This window comes from Populus nigra, chromosome 13 (genome assembly GCF_951802175.1).
Source record: "Populus nigra chromosome 13, ddPopNigr1.1, whole genome shotgun sequence".
NCBI classification, from domain to species: Eukaryota; Viridiplantae; Streptophyta; class Magnoliopsida; order Malpighiales; family Salicaceae; genus Populus; species Populus nigra.
In genome coordinates this window covers 5,145,343-5,164,749 of record NC_084864.1, presented here as the reverse complement: position 1 = coordinate 5,164,749, position 19,407 = coordinate 5,145,343, and the positions used below count along the sequence as shown (strand labels likewise).

The following is a 19,407-nucleotide window of genomic DNA, read 5'->3' as shown; positions in this document are numbered from 1 at the left end:
GCAATTTGGCATTTCTGTTCTGTCTTTGCAATTGTTTTGGTATTTCGTCTTCTCTTTAATTTCTGCAATTTGCTATTTGAATTAAGTTTTTGCAAGAAAAATAAAAAATTTAGAGTGATATTTTGTCTTCTGCTTCTGCAAAATCTGGTATTTCGACTTTCCTTCAGCTTCTGTCATGGCATCTACTACCAAAGAGATTGTTTGGTTACGTTGGTTACTTGCTGATATGAGAGTTTTCTTTTCTCATCCTACTCTTATGAATTGTGACAACCAGAGTTCTATTCAGATTGCTCACAACTCGATTTTTATGAGCGAACTAAGCACATTGAGATCGATTGTCATGTTACTCGTCATCATCTCAAGCATGGCACCATTACTTTGCCTTTTGTTCATTCTTCCTTGCAGATTGCAGATTTCTTTACCAAGACCCATTCCATATCTCGTTTTTATTTTCTAGTTGGCAAACTCTCGATACTTGTAGATGCCGCATCGTGAGTTTGAGGGGAGATGTTAGGTAATATGTATCTAGTTTTATTTATTAAGGGTAGAATAGTATTTTCAGTTTAACCTATATATAATTCCTTTGTATTTAGGTTAACTTAAGCACTCATAATAAACATATTATTGAGAATTCTAGCCTTCTTTTTATGTTTGATCTGAATTACTTTAACAGACAGAACAATCATATTTCAAATGTTGGAACTTCAGAATTAAAACCGTGCATGGCCTGGTAAGTCAATCAGGTCACTATGTTCCTGTAAGGATCACTCTCTCTCTTCTCCTTCAAAAAAGCAAGGCATTTCTCCACCTCAGATTTGATTTCCAGGTACAATTCCTGAGCTTTGTCCTTGTCCCTCAGTTCCTGCTCCCTGCCTTCGAAGCATAATCAATTATTCAAGTCAATCTACTTGCATTAACTTTGACTAGTTGAAGTTTGTTCGTCCACAATTTGTCATTTCTACAGAAAGATGACCCATACCTTCTGTTTCAATCGGTTTGCCAAAATAGTAATAGAACCTGCCAGGAAATTTTGGTAGAATCCATGGATAGTGCATATTCTCGTTTCCCAACTCACCATTTATTTGAGCCCTGTCATTACAAGAAAGTGAAAAATCTTAAACAAGCTACCAACATAGAGAAATTAAATTTGAAATAAGGAAAAACATTCATATGCAAGGTACTGGAATGTTTTGATGGAAGTATCTAAGAAAAAAATGGCAAATTCCGTACCTTACTCTGATACCCTCTTCTTCTGTTGATCTTCTAATTTCATCCCTTAGGAAAGGAATCTTCATTTGATCGTCCAAATCAAAAACCACCTGAGACGAAGAGTATGCTGCAATCAACTCTTCATTGAAGGGAAGAAGTAAAGTAATGGAAATGAATGAGATTAAGATTGAAATTTAGCAGCCAGCAGGACTGACTTCACCAAAATCATCTTCTCCAACAACTCCAAATGGCACAATTTTGGCTCCAAATCTAGCTGCTGTCCTCACAAACTCGGGATGTTCTGGCCAGAACAACTTGTACTGTTCACCCTGAAAAGTATGAAAACATTTTTTCGTACCAAAACCTAAAATGTTAGAACTTTTTTAGTGTGAAGAACATAAAGTTTCTATGTCACAAAACAGACAGAAAAAGCTGCTAACAAGTTTGGTTCCAGTTTTACTATGTGCATAACTTGATGCTAAATCACATTTTATGGAGCAGAAAGCATGTATAATATATCAAAACAGAACGTGCGCTGTGCACGGTTAACAACCTAAAATCACAAAGGGGAGGCTGCTTCTTTTTCGATACGGTGGTGAAGTTGTATTCTCGAATCACTAATTAAGACAAAGTCCACCCCAACTCCCTCTCAAAGGGTATTATTTGAAAACATCTCTATTTATGGTATATGAACATGTAAGATGGATTGAATTTCTAATTTATGGAATAATGAATTGCAATTCATTCCAAAGTTCTTCATGTTATGTTTGGGCCAAGCAAAATAGAAACAAACTCCCTCTACTAAGCAAGCGAGGTAGCATGTAAGATGGATTGAATTTCTATTTATATGCAGGTGATCACAAGATAATCGAATCGAAATTCAAATTTCCGGGATATATAACACAAATGTTGAAGAAATTATTTCAAATTGTAGGCATTTTTATCGAAAGGAAACTTCAAAGCTTCGGTACCTTCCGATGAGCAGCCTCGCGCGCACCTCCTGGGTACAATAGCACATGAGCCTTTGAAGATAGAAGTTTGAATAAGTTGGTTCCTGAAACTGGTACTGCACCCATTACCCTCATTAGATCAAAATCTGATAATGGAGGTAACGTCCCTTCTTTCTTCTTCCTCATGAAGAGGAGTGGATGCGCCAGCCCTCTCAGAAGAATATTTCTTTCCAACAACAATTGGGATACCATCGGGGCCAATTCATATCCCATTAACATATGATAGCCAACGAACAGGACTGGTCCGTCTGAAGGAATTCCTGCAAGGCCCTTCACAACCTTCCCACCTTCCAGAGTTGAGAGCATGACAGCACTTGTAGCTATCAGAAACAACCTAAAAACACAATAATTGTTAGAAAACATTATTTATGGTATATGAAGTATGAACATGATTCTGCTATAACTCCGATCCCCATAACTCCTCCTATAACATCGGAGGACTATAAGTGGTTGGCAGACGGGGTAAATATTGTCTACCATAACATAAATACAAATCAAGGTAGCAGATATTGTAGGAAAAAGTCCATCAAATCAATAGAGTTCTTGCGAGGAAATTGAATTAAGCATGATTTTTCCATAGCCCCCAAATATTATGCCATTACAATGGACTAGCTGAGTGAATATAAGTTTTCTGTCCTGCTAATAGGAAATGATCACTCCTTATTGGAAGAGAATAAGATAATCAACCTGTTCGATTCGTATAACTTTTTGAGTTCGGAAGGGGTCGGTGGTACATAATCTGAAACATAGTCGTGGTGTATTCCGAGGCGATAGAAAGCAACAGAACCTTTGATTATTGTTGCCAAATCAATGCCATTTTCCTACCACAAATAGGCATAGCTACTAAATCAAACATGATATATTTTAGATGCAACACACTCAGGCACAAAAGCTGAGAGAGATTATCATACCAGGAGGAGGAAATGCCCACTGTCATTAAACTTGATATTCTCACATTTTGGGAGCGCACGAAAAAGTCTTTGACCTTCCTCTTCACTTGGTAGCAGCTGATCCTTTCCACTAAGAAAGACAAGCAATGGACCAAACATTTTGTAAGGGAATTAGACTTGTAGCTTCAAAACTCACAATTATCATGGAGGAAATACAGTGTTGACACTCATTGAATGGAAACAATATGTAGAGGTTAAAGACAATAATTCTTAATGCAGTTTTTTTTGTTGATTTCCTTTAGTTATTTAAAATTCAAGTGCAACACCAATGGCGAGTCCAAATTACAGCTCTTTTTTTCATATTAAATGTTTTTGCATCAAAACGGAATTATTTATTTAGCTTTAGGGAATAGGGTGGTTTAATCTGAAACCTTTTTTTTATATATTTGGATTCTACTATTCAATACAGGTACAATCAATACACTGGGCTTTTGTTGCTCTTGCTTACGAGTTACAACTACTTTGCTATAGATTCTGAAAGATACAGACCTGGAAAGTACAACTGTTTGAGCTTTTACAGCATGGAGGCGAGAATTGGCGAATTCTGAAGCTGGTTTAAGCATCTGTAGCTTCCAGAGAAGTGTTTCTCTAGGTAAAAGGGCAGCTAAATCCTGTGATACAAAACCATCAATTTTCATTATCAAGACTGGCAACACATTCCAAACTAAGAATGTATCCAACAAAAGAGTCAGGTAAACATGACACTATCACCATCATTCATCATATGAGCATCAAAAGACATCTAGCACTGGTTATTTTTCTTTTTCCTTTAGCAGCTAACATAATTTATGCCAACAATAAGAGAGATGCTTAAGAGAGTTCTTCATTTGCAGAATAAAGGTTTTTTTGTTGATCTTACATTGAGGTGAGATGACATAGCAATAACGTCTTTTGATAATCCTCCAATTATTTGTTGTACTGGAATTCCCTTTACTGCATTGTCCATCACAATCTTCAAAGAATCACCTAAATGTATGCAACACAACGACTGGAGTCAACTGAGAGTAATATTATTGTATAGTTACATAGTGTGATAACTTCTATTCGTGCTGACAATCTCCATTGAACATGGCAAGTAGCAAGCAAAAAAAACTGCATATGGTTCAAGACTTATTCATCCAACATATAACATGAAGAATTTTGAATTTTTTTCTTTTTGCAGAAATTTTTGTTCGTTTTAGCTTTGTCCCATTTTACAAGGGCAAGCAAATTGTCCTTAGCTATTATCAAAATCAAATATGTGTCACAGGAAACTAGCAAATTAAGGCAGACCAAGTAATAATGGTAGATAAGGAACCTGTCATTAAGCTCAGCATATAAGAAAGGCTAAGCTGGTGTTCGATGGGTATGATTTCCAAGAAAGAGACAAGTGGTTGCAGTGGTGACTTCTCAAAAGATGTTGCTGCGATAAAAACATCAAATTAACAAGCATCGTTTTGAATCATGAGCTATTTAGTAACAATCAGCCACATCTTTTAAGAGAGTTGCTGAAACAAATTTAATAATAAACTTAATTATTGAAAAGGAAGCGATTATTCACCTGGATTAGACAAAAGGAGTGAAAGATTAATGTCAGGGTTACGAGCTGCAACAGCTAGTGCAAGGCATGCTCCAAGAGATTCTCCAACAAGATATATAGGTCGTTTCGGCGAATGGTAATTCTCTGCTCTTACTGTTCTCTCAACAAACTTCACAAGGCCTGAATCATATTGAAGTAAATGTAAATGCACCTGAACTGCATTATAAAACAAGTGATGGTGTAAAGATAGAAAAGAACCTAAAAAGGGTGTTCTGTCCTTAACCGGAACATGCAAGCACCATATGTCAAAAATCCTAGGGTTTCAGAAGAGGAGAAATCATGTGTTAGGCAGCATATATAACATTAGGAATCATCATGGAAATAGTATCTATCATGCTTTTTTTTGTAGGGAAATCTTGCTTTATATTTACAAACTATGGGGTATCTGTGAGTCATTTAGGGCTACTACAACTAATTGTATATGACTCAAGATTAGTCCTGTTCGAAGTAATGCTTACTTTCCAAGAGTATGGTGATGCTTACAGAGTCCTAGCCCAACACCATCAATCCCTGGACAATACAATACACGATGATATCTTATTTGTCATACTTCAATTGCCAACAAAGAAGAATGGTTCTAAATTTACTCTCAAGCAATTTACAGGGAAAGGAAAACTAAAATTAATTGAGAGTGGTCACCAGGCAAAAATAGGAGGAGAGGAGAATTGTCCAGGCGAGAACCGCACTCTAACGGAGAGAACCACCGAGGTGGACCGCTGTCCTGTTTAAAGAAATTCTTGCACTGCTCAAAGTAATCATGGAAGCTTTTCATACTACTTGTAAATTCCATTTCTTTTTTCTCCAACTCTAATACATACGGATTTTGCTTTTCTCTTATCTCCTCTGTTTCTACTTCTTCCCGCTTCTTTTTAAATCCCCTATTCCCATTTAAATTGGTCGTTGTCGTTCTTGATACGGGCTTCAGTTTTGGTTTGCTAGTTGATGACGAAGAGGGCATTACACGACAATGAACTGCCATAAAAAAGCAACCTCCGGTGACAGCCGACATGCTAGTAAGCTCTCTGGTCTCTCTCTCTGCTTCTTTCTATCTTGGTGTTGGAAAACTTAAAGGAAGATTGTCTGAAAGTGATTTGAGATTAAGAAAATTAATACTAATGACAAGAACAAGGAGAGCAAAGAGCTGGCCAAGATCTAAGTGAAGATTTAAAGGGATCACGAGGAGAAAAGCATGGCTCTCTAAAATGTACATTAATTTTGAGAAAAATAATGTTTGCTAGTTGCTTGAAGTCCCAGGACATGAAAAGTAGTATTTGATTGTTTGATTGCCATTATAAGCTGTTATTGTTTGTTTGGTTGTGTAACCTTCAGCCGCATGGATCTTGAATCTTTGGGTAGGTCGTCCACGCCTTGTGCCTCTTTGGAACCTTATTGATGCATGCAGGCTCTCTTCTTTCTTTTTAGAATTTTCCAATTGGAGATTTCTGACAGGCCAAGACTAATTCATAGAGCCTTCGATACTCTTATCATGAAACTAAAGTCAAACTCATTGGCAACACTTGCAGGGTTCATTGACTGCTTGATTTTAAGCTAACTACAAACATATATACATGCAATCAAAACTTTTTGCAGGGCTCCCTCCATTTCCTCTTACTATTTGCACTTTATGCATATTTGCAGAAGCTTCTGCCAAGAAAGGAGACCAAATTCAGCAAATGTTTTGTGCCTGGAATATGGGTTTAGAACAATTATTAGATCAACTTTGATACATCATCAGAATTCAGGAAAGCAGCAGGCTCTTCGAGTCGCAGCACATTGAATTTCTACCTATGTTATGATGCGACTGATTTAACCTCTTTTATTATAAAATAAAAATATTTATAGTTGTTAATTTTAGAATCTATAAAATTAGTAAAGATATACATAAATTAACTTGAATATTTATATTAATTAAAAAAAAATAGTTAATTGTGGTTCAGACCATTAAAAGCAAAGCAGAGTCCGAAGCTAGTTTAGGTTGACCATCCGAGGATAATGTTAGTTTTATGTTGGTTTTGGGGTGCATTAAAAGCAACCTACCTCCAACAAAGCTTTTTCATAGATGCCAAAAGTAAGAGGAGAGCATGGAAAGCTCAGTAAGTCTTGGAAAAAACAGTGTCAAGAACATCCAAAACAAAATGAGCTTGGAAGGAATACAAAATACATTAGTAAGTGTTCAAACCTATTAGTCTTAATATGAAATGAACCCAAAAAATAAAAAAGAAAGCTCTCTAATTCATAACCTGGGCTAGAATTGGAGATCGAAAACATCAAATTCAATATACAACTCACAATTTCATCATAATAATGAATGTCATAACCTGTTTTGAGCTCCCATAATAATAAATAAATAAATAAAGGAAATAACAAATGATGTTCTAAGCTACAAATAACTTTTCTAACTTCAATTTTTTTTTCCAAGAAATCAAACCTGAGCTACAATGTCAGAAATTGAGTTTCACTTTGAGAATTGCCTAGAACCATTATTTTCCGGTCAAAATTTAGTTTGTCATGTCAAATTTGGTCAAAATCTTTTTGTTAGGGTCAAAACCATCATTTCACTGTCAAATCAAGTTTCTCGTCAAAATTGGCTAAAACCATCTTAAGATCTTTGCATTTAAATTGATCGAAATCAGTTTACTGAGGTTAAACCTATCATTTTATGGTCAAAATCGGGTTCCTCATCAAAATCAGCCAAAGCATTGTTTATAGTCAGAACTAAATTTATCATGTTAAAATTGATAAAAAAAAAATTATTTACCAGCGGCAAAGTCATTATTTCATGGCTAAAGTGATTTTAACCATGGTCTAGAAAGGGAATTTTTGGCAGTCGTTTTTTTTTCGGTGAAAACAACCTTTTTATACTGATTTTAACTTTACCCTTTAATATATATATATATATATTCTAAAAAATGATTACCCTTGTCGACACTGAAGCCCAACACCATCAGCCGCTGACGGTGATTCTAGCCACCATATCTCCGATATCCAACCATTAAACGCCTTGAAACCATCATAGAAAGGAGAGTCAACCTCCCCCGATCAAAACTCGACTAGTCCTCATCACCAACACCATTGTTAAAGGCTAGAAAAGGGAAGAGAATCGTTTAGTTCACCCGAGCCTTCTTTATCGTTAATCTCCCTCCCTAGTTAATTGTGAGATACACTGCTACAATTAGCGGATGAACGAGATCGAGATCTACCTGGAGAGTTGCTCAACAAGCCACCATCCTCTCAGGATCGTTACTGGACCCTACATAATCGCGGCACATGAGGCTCACACATCGAGTGAACAATACAGTGCATTGCTAGGGGTGTTTTAGTTATTTAATAGCTTGACCAATGGCATTTTAGTAATTTTATAGTTTGACTATAGGCATTTCAATAATTTTCAAATCTAATTTATTTTATTTTTTATTTTTTTAATTTAAAATAATTATGCTTGTATATGTATTTATGGATGTTTGATTGGATGAAGTATTTATGGCAAGCTAAAGTGTGCCAAACATGATTATTGCCCTAAAAGAATTTTTAAAGAACCCAAGAACAATTACCACCACTCCCCTTGTCTCTATATGAAAAGGTACAAAAGGCTACTTAATATTAGTCAAATTGCTCCTGAAAACCCACATTAACCACCATACTCAAAGTGTTATAAACCTAATCAAACCTATGAGTATCCACTCGTGTTGTTGGACATAGTATCATAATTGCTTCATCTTTAAGAACAAACTTTTACAATTCATTAAGGTGGGTTGGATAACATTAAATGAGAATCCTAATGTGAACATCAATCCACTCCCAAATCACGCCTTTAAGAGTGAATGAGTAACTGTGATTGCTTTTGAATATGGAAAAAAGTAAGAGACAGATGTGAATAGTCAATAAGTAGTTTGTATGACATATTAGCACATGAAAATTAACTTCAACCACCATCCAAGGTACAAGTCAACATAGATTCTGGTGAATACTGTAAATACCATCACTAGTTTGGTCATGATATTGATTTTTGTAAGGAATTCCATCATAGGGTTGAGACCATGATAGCTTTTAGAATGTTGAGGATGGAAGATGACCAGATTAAAAGTGAGATAGAAATGGTGGCATTTCAAGATGCGAAATCTAAAGTATACGGATACTAGCCGATATAAAATTTTGGTGAATATTGCAAATATCATTTCTAGTTTGGTCATGATATTGATTTCTGTGAGGAATTTCATCATAGGGTTGAGGTTATAATAGCCTTTGGAGTGTTGAGGATAAGACATGACAAAACTAAAAGTAAGATAGGATTGGTGGCATTTCAAAATAAGAGATTTAAAGTATGCAGAAACTAGTCTATTGTAGGTCCTTCTATAATAATTTTGACAAAGCCTATTTATTCAAACAATGGAAATTATAATACATAACCTCATAGTTGTAGATATACCTTCCATACCAAGGGCATTTCCCTAATTTTTAAGATCAAATAAGACTATTGATAAGGAGTGGAAGATGTTATACTTTGGAAGAGTTAGAAAAAAAAAAAGAAGGTAAGGTAGTCGAGGAGTTGACCAGGAATGATGAGGTCACCAAGCCCATAAATGAGAAAAGGTTATTAGATTCTTAAAGTTGATGAAACACAGTGAATACAATGTGATGGAATAATTTAAGAAAACTCTCACTTTGATTTATATACTATCATTAATCCTGAGCATTAAGCTCTATATATAAATGCATTATAAAAAGTTCTAAATAAAACTTATATCCTACAAGACATTACATAGGATTCTATGAAATATTTGGTGGGCAAGATCTAAGCCATTAATTGTTTGTACTTTATAAAAGATGAGTTAGATGAAGGGATAACATTTAACAAATCACTATACATCACAATAAAGTGTAAAGACTATGTAATTACAAAGGTGTTAATTGATAATAAGTCAGCCTTGAATGCACTTCATAAACATTTCCTCGACTAGTTACTAGTTATCGCGTCTTATAAAAGGCCAAGTATCATGATAAAAAATCCTATGGTATGTAACGCTCTAAAACTTTCAATATAAATTTGAGCTTTCTAACTATGATGTTCATGAAAATGGTGGATTTTTTTTGTTTTACATCATAAGATAGTCACAAGTTGACTATTCAATAATTATCATCCATAAGTATCCTCCTAGAGCAGGATCTTTGTAGTGATGGGTGAAAAAAAAAAAGAATTCTTGTTTCATATTAAAAAAAAAGGATTGGAGTGACCACCTAATATTTCAGTCACTAGAAACCTTAACTGATCTTAGAGTCTAGATAAGGGGATTAGTTGTGTATAGAGAGGACATATCACTACTAGTACATCTTACCGAAGGTAAGCTACATTGTTTATTTGTTTAATATAAACTAAGGTACTGTTGTGTTTTTTAATTGTTGGTCTGTCTAAGGTTTTAGGAAAGGTCATTCTCGGTAAGGATATCCTTATCTTAACAAGTTAAAACATAATCATTCTAATGTCAAAATATATTTTTTGATTTTTTTTAATATCAAGAATACATCTTACGTATAAATTTATAATCCTTGATATTTGAACAAACAAAATATATTTTTTAATATTTTTAAAATGTAGGTCAAATTCTCATAGATTTTATAAACTTATTATTAAATCCAAAAATTCATGCAAAGATATCAACAAAACTATTTTTCTTGATGTTTTATATTAAAAAATGCTAAATCATGCCTTGTATTTTTTTATTATTTATGAAAATATATGATTTATTTTTATATTTGAGAGACTTGACCATATGCATATAAATAAAAATGTATTTTTTTTTATTTTTTAAATATATATATTTTTTGTATTTTTTGTATTTTTTTTTGAAATTTTAGAGAAAAACATGTATATTTAATGCTATGTTAATATCTTACAATATAGGTTTATAAACTAAGTATTAAATGAAATGTTTGAAAATCAAGTAAAGGACCCACAAATAATTTTAAAATGGTCTTTGAATGATTTTTCAGAATTTATAGAGATTATTTAGAGACTGTTTAACTAGATATTAAATAAAAAACAAATTAAGGCTAAAAGAAAAGGCAGTATAACATATTTTTTAAATAAGTTCTTATTTTAAAACTAGAGGCATGAAAAATATCTTAAGAATATATTTGACAAACACATTTTAAAAACAAAAAGAAATGATTTTTCCTTCGACGCCTTTAAAGCTGGGTTGGACTTAGTCCAGTCACACAGTGATATGAGCTGGGCTCACTAGGCCCAGGGACCAATCTAATTTTTTTAATAAAACAAATCCAGCCTAACCGTGGGCTGGGCTCGAAACAGAGACCCAACCTCCTTTCTCTTCATTAGCCAGGCTTAATGGCCATTATTTGGCAAATTTGAAGGCCACCAATATAAGCATTTTTTTTTCCAGCCATTACACAGCACACTCTTACATATTTACACCATCATGTAGAGGCATGCCACATGAAGAAGTAAGAGAGAAACATTACCTGGCTTATGGTTGAAGGCTTGCTGGTGGTGAAGAAGTTGCTAGATGCTTACAGAAGCTGGAGTGTTGGCGTTTGTTGCTCACGGTGTTGCTGCTGTCGTCGTTCTTGGCTGGACGTGATGTCACGGTGAGGCTGCTGAAGACTTTGCTGATGTAGCTCTCGTCCACAACACTAGTGCAGAGCTGCTGCTGGAAGAGAAATGTGTTGCTACTGTCAGGTGGGCTCCTCTATTGCTTGAGTTACTACTGTCGTGACCGAGAAGAAGAGAAAAACTCTAGGTGCTTTGCTACTGTTACTAAGAAAAAGCTTTCGAAAATTGCAACCTTTGTTGTTGATATGATGAAGAGGAAAGGACCGGCTATTACTCTGCTACTACCACTTGAAGAAAGTTGCCATACCACCGTGACCAATGGTTGCTGATGGAGAAGATCTTCCGCTGTTACTCACGGTGCAGAGGAGATAAAGGCTGAGCTGCTATTGCATGACTGAGGAGACAGTTGTTGCTCCTGCTGCTGCTTGCCACGATGCGGAGAAGATGATGTTGGATACTGCTAAGGAAAATCTTCCAACGCTGCTGAGGAGCTGTTGGTCCACTGCAACTGCTTACGGTGTTGTTGCTGATGAGCTGTGAGAGAGCGTTGTTTTTAGATTTATCAAATTGATTAGATTATATTGAAGTAATTTTATATAATTTAATTTGAAATTTAAATTATATAAAAAATTAAATAAAATAGTTTTAAAATTAACTTTTTGAACTGAAATTAATAACAATATTTAAGAGTTTTTATATAGCCTACACATTTTTTATGTTTAAAAAAAATTTATTCTAATTGAAACACAAGCAAGTTATCAAATTTAAACACTAAACAAATAATTTTTTTGTTGTACAAATTTAATATAAAAATAAAAAATTAAATTCAATATTATATACAAAAATAAATAAAATATCAACCGTACTAATCAAGATAGAAATAATAAACCTTCTAGTAGGTAGTTAAGTGGTAAGAATTTAGGATAAATAAGTTTGTTTTCTTTGTGGTCTAAGATTCGAGTTTATGGTTGTTAATATAATGACTACTAGAGAATTACATGGTAGTTAATTTTTTTTTATGAACTTTTAAATTGAATTTTGATTATTTTAAAAATTTTAATTTGGTTTAATTTAAATTAAAAAGAATACGAAAATAATGCAAATTCTTAAATGGGCTGGCTTCTGCAAAGGCCTTATATACTTTGATTTTTTTTTGACTTGTCATTTATTGGGTGGGTGAGTTCCGTTCACTTATTTATGACTGCTTGTAGACCTTTAAATCAAACTAGATTTCCTCTTTGTTTTTAAAAACCAGGAAAACCCCTTCTCTCTGTACCAACATCTCCTATGCTTCCTTGATTTCATCCTCTATTTGCACTCTGTTCAATTTCTGTGCAACAGAGAGGGTTTTTCTTTATCAATGGCAACTCCAGAGAATACAACAGAAAAGGGTTTTCTCAAAGCCAAGTCTCCAAAAGGCACGTCAACCCCAGGTCAACCACAGAGGAGTTTCTTCATGGCTCAAATCACACTCAGGATTTTAGCCATTGCTTTCACAGTGGCTGCTATCCCTATAATGGTTACCGCGAAGGAGCCAGTCTCTTTTATCGGGCTGACCATTGCACCCCGTTACAGCCAAAGTCCTGCCATGAAGTAAATATTAAACACTAAGCATGTGCTTTGATTTTGTGGGGGTTTAAATGCAGGTTTTAATTATATTACACAGGATATCGCGTGTTAAGCCTTTTGTGTTTCTGGGTTGTCTTGTAGGTTTTTGCTTGGTGCTGATGCAACTGTGTGTGCCTTCTCTTTGTTGTCGCTGCTCTATCTATGGGCCCTGAGCCGTTCAGGATCACAGGCTACCAGTTATTTCCTTTTGTTTTTGCATGATATGGTAAGAGTGTTGTTTTTCTAATACATGAATATAAGCATGAGGTACGACACAAAAATTAGATGTCACCTACCTAATTAAAGTCATTCACCAAATGTTTTATTGTTTTAACGGATAACAAGGCGAATTTTTTTTTAAAAAAAAAACATTTTCTTTTCAACTGATTTTGTTGGAGACTTATTATCATCTTCATGCTAGAGTTATTATTCTACAGGAGTTCTGGTTTACCGACTCAGCAATGTTTAGTTGAAGTTCTCCCTCATGAACATAGAGATTAATTGATTATGGTCCTATGAAGTTTACAAAAGCTTGGTCCCCACCCAATTTAATGATATCACCAACATTTTAATAAAATCACTATAGTTTTGCTAGAATGGGGGCCTGCCCACTTCCCCGATGGGTTCCCTTGATCCATGTCCTGCATTCATGCAATTTTGCTTCACGAGAAAAGATTTTTAAGACAGAACGCTATAAAATGCTGATAACATGGTATGTATTTGATTGAGGAAGTCATCACCTTTTTCTCTTCTTAGTTCATTGTAGTCCATTATGCATTATTCACTTTACCTTCTCTCTTGGTTTTAGTATTCAACTTTGTACTAGTTGTTTCTCTGTTTCTTTTTTTCTTATTTGAAAAAATGCATTGCAGGTGATGACGGTGTTGATGATATCTGGATGTGCAGCAGCAACAGCTGTTGGTTACTTGAGTAAATATGGTCAACGAGAGGCCTTTTGGAATCCTTTTTGCAGTTACGTGACCAAGTTCTGCCACCAAATGTTGATATCTACTGTGCTATCTTACCTTGCTTTCTTTTGCTACCTGGCACTCAATATTTTAGTTGCTTACAAACTCATGTCTCATGCAACTGAGTGACTTATGAGCAGTGGAGAGTAGAGGCTGACCAGGAAAGTTAAACAAAGAGGAAATAAGGTAAAAAAGGAGCTTCTGGTTGACAGCTGATTTCTGGTCCTGGATGCCTTTTGTTTTACAAGATGAAAGAGGAGTAGACGTGTCTTCCTTTTATTCTGCTCGTCATTGGAGGCATTAAAAGAATAGATCATGTAACGATTGTGTTTTGGATAGTTGTAAATTTTTATTGCAAGGTCAGCTGACTAAAATTTCGTGAACCTTTTGAGTTTTAAGGGCATTTGAATCATGCTTTCTCATTTTATGTTTTCTATTCTCGAAATTGACTCTTAACACCTCCTCATTTTATATTTGCTAAGAAATGATGTTGTTACTTTAGTCGACTGTTTGTAGCTTTAAAAAATCAAGAGTCAGGAAATCAGATGTTAACCTATATGAAGATTCTTCCATGACCGGAGCTACCATATCCAACTTTTGCTGCACGCACTGCTGATGAGTTTTGCTTATCCGGTGATCATCACAAGAACCATTCCAAGACGAATTCTAATGGAAAGGAAACATCTGGTGCCTATTTGTCTAGCATCAAAACAGAAGAACTTGCTTCTAGAGATACAAACTCTTTACAGGTTTTATTAGACAGCGTTTTAAACTAAAATTTACATGGATGCGGAGACAGATCAAGAAAGTATCTTGTTGCTATCCTATGGCAACTTGGTAAGGTATGGTACTGTATTAGCCTTGCGTGGCATAGTTTCAAGTTCATTAGAGCACATATCCAATTACACAGAAGAAGAGTTCATAGAGGGTTTCATTAAGTTCCAGTCTCATCTTCAGAATCTTTGAGGTGCTCCTTTAAGGGCTGACTATGTATGCCCCACTTATCGCGATCCCATGCTGGATCTATTTCCGGCAATACATAGTCATCAGGTGCCAATGACAACTGGAAATCTGGTAGGTCAGGCAGTGCTTGTAGAGCCCTGCATCATTAACTTTGTTAGAATCTCTACTTTTTTTCGCAGATTCAACTTTTGGACAGTAATATAAACAAGATAAGATGAACTGAAATACAAAAAAAGGTCAACTGGAGAACCACTCACTTCTCTTCTTCCAGGAGGTAGCCATACATCTGAGACTTCCTTGATGCAACTTCAGGAATTTTCTGATGCAAGTGCTTCATTGCACCCCAAAGCGGAGGAGATCTTCAAGAAAATTCAGGGAAATAAAGCGAAAATAAGATTTCAAGGACAACAAAAAAATTACCGTTCTTAGGTACTTCTTACAAAACACTGCCAAAACCAACCTGGTAACAGGAGCTGTGAGGCAAAAGGTTAAGCAGGCCTTCTTGCTCTCTGACAAAAGCCCACCTGCAGCTAGAAAACAGCATACAGCACTAACATGACAGGCTGGTTCAGTGCCCTTGTCAAGGATCAGACCATGGTAGTAGTAAGCTGCAGCCTAATAGGTTGTGTAGAATAATTAGAATCAGTTGATGCAAAATCATGAAACGCAACTCTAAGATCAACACAGCAATCAGAATTTAAGAAGTTGACTGCAAAGAAAACCTTTGCTTCAAGGAACTTCCACTTAATGAAACAGAGATGCTTCTTTCCATGCCCATTACTCATGTCAAGCCCTGACAAGAAGTGATAAGCCTGAATAGAGACAAACACTAACGATGAGAGTTGAGAAATGAAGGTCAGTGAGCCTAACACCTAAGAAAAGAAGTAAAGTTTACCAAATGCATCAAGAAAATATTTTAAGAAATAGTCTTCTAGTACATATTAAATGAAAGTTATCTGTTCCTTCAGTTGACTGGTGAATTATACAGAAAGAGGCTTCTAAAATCATAATCGTTAAAATAGATGCAATAGAGCATCGTGTAGGAGCTTGACAAGTCAAAGTCTCAGGAAGAATTAGAGCATAAACACAAACCTGACTAAAGTAGATCAGCTGTTCACATGCCAACCTCCTCTTCACAGATAAAGAAGCCTTTTGACTTTCAACGGCGAAACCGAGCTGAATTTCAGTTCCCTGAACTTGAAAGCAGTATTAGTTTCCTCTAATTCCCATTTGATGATAAAATGCCAGACATTTTGACTTATAATTGGTTGTTACAAAATAGAAGAGGTAACAAATGTCTGTTAGTCTGCATTTTGAAGGAAACACAGAAGTTCAAGATAATTGCAGAGGTCGACTAGCACTATACCTGGCCTAGCGCTTGAATGGATATAGCCTCCAGGACACCATCTTGGAAATCTTTTGAAAAGGTTTTCCTGAGTACACAGAATCAATCACAACTATTCATATTGACTCTAAGTCCCACGAAAAATCCTTAAGTCTGCGTCTTTCTTAACATACTTGATATCTGGTGGTAAATGAGCCAAGATTTCACGGACACAGAATACCAAGCATCCTGATGCCTTAATCAGTAAATCAACAGCATCCCTCTTACAATCTGGGTTTTAAGTTATAGATTAATCACAATCCATTGAGTCAAAAAGAACTACCTCTGAATGATTCAAGACTAAAAATAGAGCGTTGAGGATAAGAATGAGAACCTGAAGATACAACCCTAATGCCAGAACCAGAGCGATCCTTAGGGATCATCAATGTGTTGGCCTCTGACAAAGTAAGCATTGCTATCATGTGAATGACAGATAATAATTCAAACCAGGAGTTTGCCACAGAGTTTTCCTGCTCAATCATATTTCAATTCTAATTACCAGTCCACTACTAACAACAAAGGTTTTCCAGAAGCAGCTGAAGGTTGAGAATTTGATAGACTTACCTGCCGGCCACTTTCCAGATTTTTCCACTTGAACTCGACCAAGCCCTCGACTCCATGTTCTGCAAGATACATATAGCAATTCATTAGAAAAGGAGACATGGAAGAGACTGACAAATGATTAACATAGAAATGAGCCCTTAAAACCTTTCTTGGTGAGCCCAATAAGAAGAGACAAGTACTCTTCCAGTGCCCTCCTTAGTTCAGTCACAGCAGATCCACCTGCATTGCCCACAGTTTGTGTAGCAATTTAATTCCCTTTTCAATTCTTAAGAAATTCAAAATTCCCCTCCAAGACTAATATACAAAATTCCCATCTACAATAATTTATATCCAAAGAAAACACAAAAAATAAGAAACATTATTAGGGTTGTGAGAAAAACAGACCTGTATCCTCAGCCACTAACACAATCTGATTGCGAAGGCAGGCCAACCTATCAGCAAGATCTTGAGGAATTAACCCTCTTAGTGGCCTTTGAAGATCAGAGTGTGCTGGTATTCTCATTGAAGGAACATACACTACCACTTCTGGTACACTTTTCTTATCTCTCCCCCCAAGTGGATACATAGAAGCACCGCACCCCATTTTTTTCTTCTTTCAATTCCTTCAAACTTTACACTCTACACAAAATATATCACGTAAGAAACTCTCTATATAATAAAGAAGAAGAAGAAGAAGAAAATAGCAATATTTATTCAAATAGAAGCAAGTACCAGTAGAAGGTAACAAGAAATGGAACTGTCAAGGATTAAAGATTAATTAAGAACACTACAGACAGACATTACTAATAAAGTAATAGAGAAAGGAGCATTAATGGGAGCACTGGGATGCATGAGAGCAGGAAGATTCATCTATATATAATAAAGAAATCACAAAACAGACGAGAAGAGAACTTGAAGTGAAATGATCACTCAGAATCGGAGCAGAGAGAAGAGAAGAGTACTGGATGAAAATGTGAAGCTTCGAGGACGCATCATAAATGTTGATCATACTAGAGAGAGAGAGAGAGAATCTGAGAGTAGGAAGCTCAGGAACCGAGACATAGCTCACATGGAAGAGTCGTAGAAGTCTCTGCGTCGTTAAAGGAGCTCTTTGAAAATTCATAATCAACTTGTGATACTATTATTTCTTTAATCCAAGTAAGCTTTTTGTAAATGACCGATAGCTTGGTACGCTTCAGTTAGGATTATCCAGGCTACATCCAGTGAAATTATTGTAGCCCTTGTTTCATTGAAATGATTTTCTGGAATTACAGATACTTTTCTTGATTGAAAGCTTCAAAGTCTACTCACATGGTTAAAAATAAGAAAGCTTTTTAAGACTTTTAGGTGGACTCGTGCAGAGTATCTGAAATAGTTCCTGGGCTTGGTGGTCGAGTCATTGATATATCATAATGCGAACCCCACAACTCCATGACCATGTGTAGTGTGAGATTATGTGTGTATATATATAATCTTAAAACTAAATTTGCAGTCAAAGGATATTTAAATAGAGAAGTACAGTGATTATGGATAGATCTGCCGTTAATTCCGCTAGGTTTAATAAATTTGCCAGCGTCTTACATACGTGCATGATGAGATAGCACAGAGAAAATGAGATTAGCCAATTTCCAGCTTTATAGATGCACCACCATGTTACTTAGGACAAGACAGCCTGGTTCATGGATGACAGCATTCAATGTTCTTCACTGGGCTTAAACCAGATTGTTATCCCATACTCCTGCTGGATAGAAAGTGTTGATTGTAAGAACTTTCAGTCCTTGTCCTGTTTCTGGATAATTAAGACTCAAAATGGAGACCCAAAGCCTAATAACTTTGAGATCATGGACCAAGAGTCAGGACTTGCTCATGATTCTAAATTTGACTGTAGTTAAAAAAAAAAAAAGCAATTAGTGATGATAATTGATAACAAACCATGACTTGAAGTGGAAGAAAAACAAAAGACAACAAAAAAAAGAGAGAGTAAGAAACCTCAACTTAGCCCCTGGCAGAGATTACTCCATTATCAATAGAATCCCATACCTTTTGATTTTATCAAGTTTACCTTAGACTTAATGGATATTGGACAATGACATCCCTCCATTCATCCAATTTTAATGACAATTAAAAGATTTCAGCCAATTTTCATAGTGGTTCCATCTTGGTGTCAAAATAAGCCCCAATCTACCTTAAAAGGTTGAATCATTGTGAATTTTTTTCCCCTTCACTCCACTAACTTATGTATATATAAAATTCTGAAAATTACTATAATTTGTAAAGAAATTGTTCTTTAGAATAAATTGCAGTTGATTTTCTTGTTTTAAATGAAAATATTTACAAGTATATGCAAGTTACACGAGTTATGAGGTTATTGAAATCCTCCCATGAAGATGTCATTCTGGTATACTCAGACTAGTAGAAAGTGAGAGTTTTAAGTACTCGAGTCAAGATCTATCACAGTTAGATGAGAATGTGCCACCAAAAAATTATACCAGCAATCTAATAAATATGCTTATGAACTAGTGGGACAAAGTTATGTTCAAGAGAAGATCTAGTTACACTAGACCAGTAAAGTGGCTTTAAATCTATAACTTTTTATCAAATCATTGGATCAAACTAAAAATTTAC

General features: G+C 35.4%; 2 protein-coding genes and 1 pseudogene across 3 annotated transcripts; 1 reads left to right on the top strand and 2 right to left on the bottom strand.

Annotated features, from left to right (window-relative positions):
• Positions 1–682: 682 nt before the first annotated feature.
• LOC133671524 (phytyl ester synthase 2, chloroplastic-like) lies at positions 683–5,757 on the bottom strand (annotated as a pseudogene).
• Positions 5,758–12,519: 6,762 nt separating this feature from the next.
• Positions 12,520–14,314, top strand: LOC133670665 (CASP-like protein 1F3). The gene is made up of 3 exons (XM_062091222.1): positions 12,520–12,909; positions 13,027–13,150; positions 13,797–14,314. The coding sequence occupies exons 1-3, from the start codon at positions 12,677–12,679 to the stop codon at positions 14,019–14,021; spliced, it is 582 nt and encodes a 193-aa protein (XP_061947206.1). The 5' UTR covers positions 12,520–12,676; the 3' UTR covers positions 14,022–14,314.
• Positions 14,315–14,562: 248 nt separating this feature from the next.
• Positions 14,563–17,895, bottom strand: LOC133670664 (uncharacterized). 2 transcript variants are annotated; one of them, XM_062091220.1, is made up of 12 exons: positions 17,745–17,895; positions 17,188–17,421; positions 16,948–17,022; positions 16,804–16,862; positions 16,574–16,709; positions 16,374–16,470; positions 16,222–16,288; positions 15,948–16,046; positions 15,578–15,667; positions 15,316–15,470; positions 15,113–15,214; positions 14,563–14,992 (listed from the first exon to the last, which is right to left on the bottom strand). In XM_062091220.1, the coding sequence occupies exons 2-12, from the start codon at positions 17,384–17,386 to the stop codon at positions 14,827–14,829; spliced, it is 1,245 nt and encodes a 414-aa protein (XP_061947204.1). In that variant the 5' UTR covers positions 17,387–17,421; positions 17,745–17,895; the 3' UTR covers positions 14,563–14,826. The 2 variants fall into 2 exon arrangements, with proteins under 2 accessions (XP_061947204.1, XP_061947205.1); XM_062091221.1 differs by lacking the exon at positions 17,745–17,895 and adding an exon at positions 17,515–17,738.
• Between the last annotated feature and the right edge of the window lie 1,512 nt (positions 17,896–19,407).

Coding starts and splice junctions, on each gene's coding strand:
- LOC133670665 (XM_062091222.1), top strand. CDS start 12,677: ATGGCAACTCCAGAGAATACAACAGAAAAGGGTTTTCTCAAAGCCAAG. Junction 12,910..13,026: donor AGCCAAAGTCCTGCCATGAA/GTAAATATTAAA, acceptor GTTGTCTTGTAG/GTTTTTGCTTGGTGCTGATG. Junction 13,151..13,796: donor TTTTGTTTTTGCATGATATG/GTAAGAGTGTTG, acceptor AATGCATTGCAG/GTGATGACGGTGTTGATGAT.
- LOC133670664 (XM_062091220.1), bottom strand. CDS start 17,386: ATGGGGTGCGGTGCTTCTATGTATCCACTTGGGGGGAGAGATAAGAAA. Junction 17,023..17,187: donor GTTAGTGGCTGAGGATACAG/GTCTGTTTTTCT, acceptor TGGGCAATGCAG/GTGGATCTGCTGTGACTGAA. Junction 16,863..16,947: donor TATTGGGCTCACCAAGAAAG/GTTTTAAGGGCT, acceptor TGTATCTTGCAG/AACATGGAGTCGAGGGCTTG.